At 38.2% G+C, this 7,375-nt stretch overlaps 1 protein-coding gene across 1 annotated transcript; it reads left to right on the top strand.

The window, feature by feature from the left end:
- The first annotated feature begins 259 nt into the window (after window positions 1-259).
- LOC105474755 (olfactory receptor 2M4) lies at window positions 260-1,195 on the top strand. The gene has a single exon (XM_011729591.2). It carries the CDS (start codon window positions 260-262, stop codon window positions 1,193-1,195), a length of 936 nt encoding a protein of 311 aa, XP_011727893.1.
- The last annotated feature ends 6,180 nt before the right edge of the window (window positions 1,196-7,375 follow it).

Raw genomic sequence — 7,375 nt, forward strand, 5'->3', positions numbered from 1 at the left:
ATTCTTGTCTGTAAAGTAAATGTGCAAATGTACTCCATGTATACTCTGTGAAAGTTGGATGAGGAAATAATTGTAAAAGCAATGGACTAATTCACATGATTTACCATGACTAAAGCAAGGTAACTGAAGGTTGGTGAGAATGCCTTATGCATACATATAAACTGACCAGTAGAGTATGTCACAGTATGTATTTGAAAACTGAATTGATAAATAAGCTTGTACCTTCTCTGGAATTCTCAGACAAGGCAAATTATCCAGAATGGTGTGGGAAAACCAGACCTTTAACTCCATCTTCATCCTGCTGGGAATCTTCAATCACAGCCCCACCCACACCTTCCTTTTTTCTCTGGTCCTGGGCATCTTCTCAGTGGCCTTCATGGAAAATATTGCCATGGTTCTCCTCATCTACGTAGACAAACAGCTCCACACCCCCATGTACTTCCTCCTCAGTCAACTGTCCCTCATGGACCTCATGCTCATCTGCACCACTCTACCCAAGATGGCCTTCAGCTACTTGTCTGGGAAGAAATCTATCTCTCTGCCAGGTTGTGGAACTCAGATATTCTTTTATGTGTCCCTGCTTGGAGCTGAATGTTTCTTGTTGGCTGTCATGGCTTACGACCGCTATGTGGCTATATGTCATCCTCTTCGGTACACCATCCTCATGAATCCCAAACTCTGTGTCTTCATGACTGTTGCTTCCTGGACCTTGGGGTCTCTTGATGGGATTATAGTGCTTGCAGCTGTCCTGTCATTTTCTTACTGTGGCTCTCTGGAAATTCATCACTTTTTCTGTGATGTTGCTGCCCTTTTACCTCTATCCTGCACAGAAACATCTGCATTTGAAAGACTGCTTTTCATTTGTTGTGTGGTAATGCTAATCCTTCCAGTTTCAGTTATCATACTTTCCTATTCCCGTGTCCTTCGAACCGTCATCCACATGGGCTCTGGGGAAAGTCGCCGCAAGGCCTTCACTACCTGCTCCTCCCACCTGTCTGTGGTCGGACTCTACTACGGTGCTGCTATGTTCATGTACATGAGACCAGCTTCTAAACATACACCAGACCAGGACAAGATGGTGTCGGCATTCTACACTATTCTCACCCCTATGCTGAACCCTCTCATTTACAGCCTCCGCAACAAAGAAGTGTTCAGGGCACTACAGAAGGTACTGAAGAAAAGGAAGTTAATATGACTTTATCAAAATCTTTTTGAATGCCTTCTGTGGTCAACACTCATTCAAAAAAAAAAAAGGAATCTCTTACATTATTCTATTTCTGGTAATTTGTATTAATATTTTTCCACTTTTCAAAATTATTTAGTATATTATTACATATACATCATTTGTAAACTAAGCTAGATTTGGACGTTAGTATAAGTGGCTTAATCCCTGTGAATGATAATTATATTATTAGGTGTTATCCATGGGTGGTACTTGATTTTAGGATGCTTGCTTTTGAAGCCAGGTATTAGTCTGAAGTGTCTTACCTGTATCAAAAAGCAAAGGTTGGAGTTGATCCTCCTTTTTTGGAGAGATGCTTCTTTGTTCACACGTTACTTACCTATTAGTACTTGTTTTTAGTTTTACCAATCCTCAAACCCAAGAATGACTATTTTAATACTGTTTCTTCTCTACTTGATTCCCAAGTATTTAAAAGTGGGGAGTTAGTGTCAACACTTTCTTCAATCAAGTTTTATGTCCATTTAAAATATTTTCTAGAAACTCACATATACATACACACACTTAAATCACTTAAATATATATGTGTATGATCTTTATACTAATAAAATTAAATATTTTAATGAGCCCACATAACATATCTATTTGGTTGGGCTGCACAGTCAACATCTGTATCATGTCTGCTTTTATTCCTTATAATCCTTATATTAACATCAGAATCTGAAGGCAGAGCAAGGTAGTGGAATGGAAGGCTCCACTGATCGTTCACATACAACGACAGCAATTTAACAATAATCTACACACAAACAACACATTCATGAGAACCAAAAATCACGTGAGCCCTTGTAGTCTCTGATTTTAACTTTATATCACTGATGAAGAGGCATTGAAGAGGTAGGAAAAAACAGCTGTAACAGACAATGCCTCCCCTCTCTCACCACTGACAGCAGCAACAGGGTGCTAAGAGTGTCTCTGGGCTCTGGTGAGGAAGAACACAACAATTGTGAGGGCTTGAGCTCAGTGCTGTCCTGTAAGAGCAGAAAGGAAAACCAGGTAAAGTTCAGATGATGCCTGGCCACAGACAGAGCATTTAAACCAGCCCTTGTCAGAGGGGAATTACTGATCCCGGTGGTCAAAACCTGTGTTCCCACAGACCTTGACACTGAAGGCTAAAATGCGCTGAGGCTCTAAGTAAACTTAAAAGATAGTCTATGCTATAAGTACTACAACTCTTAGGTGAGTCCTAGTGCTGAACTGGTTCCACAGATAGTGGACTGTGCAGGGGGCACATGAACTACTGAGACACCAGCTGGGACAACTAAGGTTGTGCTGGCATCACCCTTGCCTAACCTCAGGCTGCACAGCTCATGGCTCCAAAAGAGTTCTTCCACTTGAGAAGAGAAGAGGAAAGAGTGGAGAGGACTTTGTCTTGCATTTCGGATACCAGTTTAGCCACAGCAAGATAATGCACTGGTCAAAGCTGTGAGGCCCTTATTCCAGGACCTCCCTCCCAGACAACATTTCTCTGTACACCCTGGGCAAGAAGGGAACCCATTTCCTTGGAGAAAAGGCACCAGTACTGCTAGCATGCATTGCCTAACTGAAGAGCCCTGGGCCCTAAATAACCAGCAGTGATATCCAGGTATTATAGCAAGGGCCGTGGGAAAGACTCTGCTGGCTTCAAGTGAGACTCAGCTCATTTCCAGCTGTAGCGGCTACAGGGCAAAACTCTGTCTGCTTGAGAAAAATAAAGAAAAGGGGACTTTCTTTTGTACTGTAGGTACCAGCTCAGCCACAGGGGGCGGGGTGGGTGGTGGTGGGGAGAGGGGGGGTGCAGGTAGTTCACCAGGCAGGTCCTTCAGGTTTCTGATTGAGGGAATTACTCTTTCATGGCATTTCTGGACCCACCCTGGGCCAGAGGGGAGCCCACTGCCCTGAAGGATTAAACAGTGTTCACTGCAAGCTGACTGAAGAGCCCTTGGGTCCTAAGGGAATATCAGCAGTAACCTGGAAGTACCTCCCAAGGGCCTGTGGTGGTGGCCATGAGATGAGGTTCTTCTTCATGTGGAAAGGGAAGGAGAAAGTGGAAAAAACTGCTTCTTGTGGTTTGAATGCCAACTTAGCTGCAGTACAATGGAATACCAGGTAGACTTCTAAGGTTTCTGACTCTAGTCCCTGTCTCCAAGATGGCACTCTTGACACAACTTGGGGCCAGTGTGAACTTGTAACCTTGAAGGGAAGGACACAAGTCTGACAGGCATAGCCAGATATTGATGGTAGAGCTCCAGGGCTTGAGAAAACACAGGCAGTAGCCAGGTGGTTACACCAGGCCTTAGGTTAGACCCAGGGCTGTGTTCAATTCAGGGCTGACCCACAGTCTCAGTAGTGGTGGTCATCTGGGTGCTTATATCTCTCCACCCTCAGCTCCAGGTGGCTCAGGACAGACAGAGACTCCATTTTGGGAGGAGAAAGTAAGGGAAGAGAACAGAATCTCTGCCTGATAATTCAGAGAATTCTTCCAGATCTTCTCCAAAAGCATCAAGGCAGCACCTCTATAAGTCTACTAAAACCACAGCTTTACTGGGCTTGAGGTGCCCCCTAAAGCAGATACAACTTAGATCAAAACAACCAGGTGATTAGGAATGTCTGGAAAGCCTTCCCAACAAGTATGGGTACCAACAAGCCCTGACTGCAAAGATCACAATAAATACTTACTCTTAAATGCCCAGACACAAGTGAGTGTCTACAAGTATTGAGACCATCCAGGAAAGCTTGACCTCACCAAATGAACTAAATATGGAACCAGTGATGAATCCTGCAGAAACAGATACGTGACCTTTCAGATATATAATTCAAAATAGTTGTGTTGAGGAAAGTCAAATAAGTGCAAGATAAAACAGAGAAGGAATTAATAACTCTATCAGATAAATTTAACAAAGAGATTGAAATAATTACAAAGAATCAAGTAGAAATTCTGGAGCTGAAAAATGTAATTAGCATAGTGAAGAATGTATCCGAGTCTTTTAATAGCAGAATTAATCATGTAGAAGAAAGAATTAGTGAGCTTGAAGACAGACTATTTGAAAATACATAGCAAGCGGAGACAAAAGAAAAAAGAATGAAAAACAGTGGAGTATGCCTGCAGGATACTTAAAATAGCCTCAAAGGGCAAATCTAAGAATTATTGGCCTTAAAAAGGAGAGGTAGAGAAAGAGAGGTAGAAAGTTTAGTCAAATGAATAACAATAGGGAACTTCCCAAACCTGGAGAAAGATATCAATATCCAAGTACATAAAGTATAGTATACCAAGCAGATTTAACCTACAGAATACTACTTTAAGGCATTTAAAGGTTAAATTCCGAAAGGTCAGGGATCAACAAAGGATCCAAAATGCAGCAAGAGAAAAGAAACAAGTAACATAAAATCCACCTCCAACACACCTAGTAGCAGACATTTCAGTGGAAACCTTAGAGGCCAGGTGAGAGTGACATGACATATTTAAAATGCTGAAGGAAATGACTTTTGCCCTACAATAGTATACTGGCTAAAATATCCTTCAAACATGTAGGAGAAATAAAGACTTTCCCAGACAAACAAAAGTTGAGGAGTTTCATGAATACCAGATGTGTCCTACAAAAAATTGCTAAAGGGGGTACTTCAATCATAAAAAAAAAAAAAATTAATGAGCACTAAGAAATCATCTGAAGGTTTAACACTTACTGGTAATAATAAATACACAGAAAAACGTAGAATATTTTAATACTGTTAACTGTGGTGTAAAATCTACTCTTAAGTAGAAAACTAAATGATGAAACAATCACAACTAATAACTACAAAAACTTTTCAATACAGACTGCATGATAACATATAAATAGAAAAAACTGGAAGTTAAAAAGTAGGGGGAATGAAGTTAAGGCATAGAGTTTTTATTAGCTTTCTTTTTTTTTTTTAATGCAAACAGTGTTAGGTTGTTATCAGCTTAAAGTAAAGGGTTATTAGATAGTATTTAGAAACTTCATAGCAACCTCAAACCAAAAAACATAAAATATATACACAAAAAAAAAAAAATGAGAAATAAAATATCACAAGAGAAAATTATCTTTACTAATAGGAAACAGGAAAGAAAGAACGAAGGAAGAGAAGACCTCAAAACAACCCCCCAAAAATGGCAGGAGTAAGTCTTTACTTATCAATAATAGCATTGAATATAGATTAAACTCTCCAATCAAAAGACATAGACTGGCTGAATGTATGAATGAAAACAAGACCCACTGATCTGTTACCTACAAGAAACACACCTCACCTATAAAGATGCACATAGACTTCAAATAAATAAAGAGAGAAAAATATTCCATGCCAATGGAAACCAATAAAGTGTGCGGGAGATATCCTTATGTCAGACAAAATAGATTTCAAGATAAAACTATAAGAAAAGACAAAGAAGATCACCATATTAAAAAGAAGATCATTATATTATGACAAAGAGGTCAATTCAGCAAAAGGCTGTAACAATTTTAAATATATATGAACCCAACACTGGAGCATTAAGATAAATAAACTAAATATTATTAGAGCTAAAGAGACAAATAGATTCCAATGTAGTAACACCTGAAGACTTCAACAGCCTGCTTTCAACATTGAACAAACCTTCCAGGCAGAAAATCAACAAAGAAATATCGGACTTAGCCTGTGCTATAGAACAAATGGACCTAAGAGGTATTTATAGGGCATTTCCTCCAACAGCTGGTGAATACACATTCTTTTCCCTAGCACATGAATTACTGTCAAGGATAGACCATATGATAGGTCACAAAAAAAGTCATAAAATATTCAAAAGATTGAAATAATATCAAGAATTTTTGAGTACAATGAAATAAAACTAGAAATCAATAACGAGGAATTTTGGAAATGACAAATCCATAGAAATTAAACAATATGGTCCTGAGTGACAAGTGGTTCAATGAAGAAATTAAAAAGAAAATTGAACAATTTATTGAAACAAATGATAATGAGAATTTAACATATCACAACCTCTGGGATACAGTGAAAGCAGTCTATGAAATAAATTTATAGTTATAAGTGCCTACTTGAAACAAAGAAGAAAAACTTCAAGTAAACAATTTAATAATGAATCTTAACTCACAAAGCAAGAGAAAACCAAACCTAAAATTAATAGAAGAAAATAAATCATAAAATCAGAGAAATAAATGCAATTGGAATAAATAAAACAATATAAAAGATCTGTGAGACCAAAAGTTGGTGTTTTGGAAAGTCAAAAAAAAAACAAAAAGAAAGAAATGAAAAATGATTAGCCAGACTAAGAAGAAAAGAGAGAAGATTCAACTTAATAAGATTAGAGATGAAAAAGGATACATTACAACGGATAATGCAGAATTTAAAAGGATAATTACTGTCTACTATGAGCAACTATATGCCAATAAATTGGAAAATCTAGAAGAAATGAACAAATTCGTAGACACATACAATTTATGATGATTGAACCAGGAAGAAATCCAAAACCTGGATAGACTAATAACAAGTAAGAAAAACAAAGTTGTAGTAAAAAGTCTCCTAGTAAACAAAGGCCGGAGACCTTATGGCTTCACTGCTGAATTATACCAAACATTTAAAGAACAACTCATGCCAATTCTAATCATACTATTTCAAAAAATAGAGGAGGAAATACTTCAAAACTCATCCTACAAAGCCACTATTACCCTGATACCAAAACCAGACTAAGATACATGCACACACACACACACACACACACATAAACACAGAGAAAAAGAAAATTACAGGCAAATACTCCCGATGAATATTGATGCAAAAATCCTTAACAAAATAGTAGCAAACCAAAATCACATGTAAAAGGTCATTCCTCATGACCAAATGTGATTCATTTCTGGGATGCAAGGATGACAAATAGCAATTGATAAAATTTAACATTCCTTTATAATAAAAATCCTTAAAAACTGAGTATAGAATATAGAAGGAACAAACCTCAATATAATAAAAGCTATATATGACAGACTCACAGCTAGTATCATACAGAATGGGAGCGGGGAAACTAAAAGCCTTTCTTCTTAGTACTGGAACATGGACAAGGATGCCAACTTTGACCACTTTATTCAGCATAGTACTGGAAGTCCTACCTAGAGCAATCAGACAAGAGAAAGAAATAAAGGGCATCCAAAG

Source organism: Macaca nemestrina, chromosome 1 (assembly GCF_043159975.1).
Source record: "Macaca nemestrina isolate mMacNem1 chromosome 1, mMacNem.hap1, whole genome shotgun sequence".
Classification (NCBI taxonomy): domain Eukaryota; kingdom Metazoa; phylum Chordata; class Mammalia; order Primates; family Cercopithecidae; genus Macaca; species Macaca nemestrina.

What these genes read in the sequence shown, in the direction of transcription:
- LOC105474755 (XM_011729591.2), top strand. Translation starts at nt 260, where the DNA reads ATGGTGTGGGAAAACCAGACCTTTAACTCCATCTTCATCCTGCTGGGA.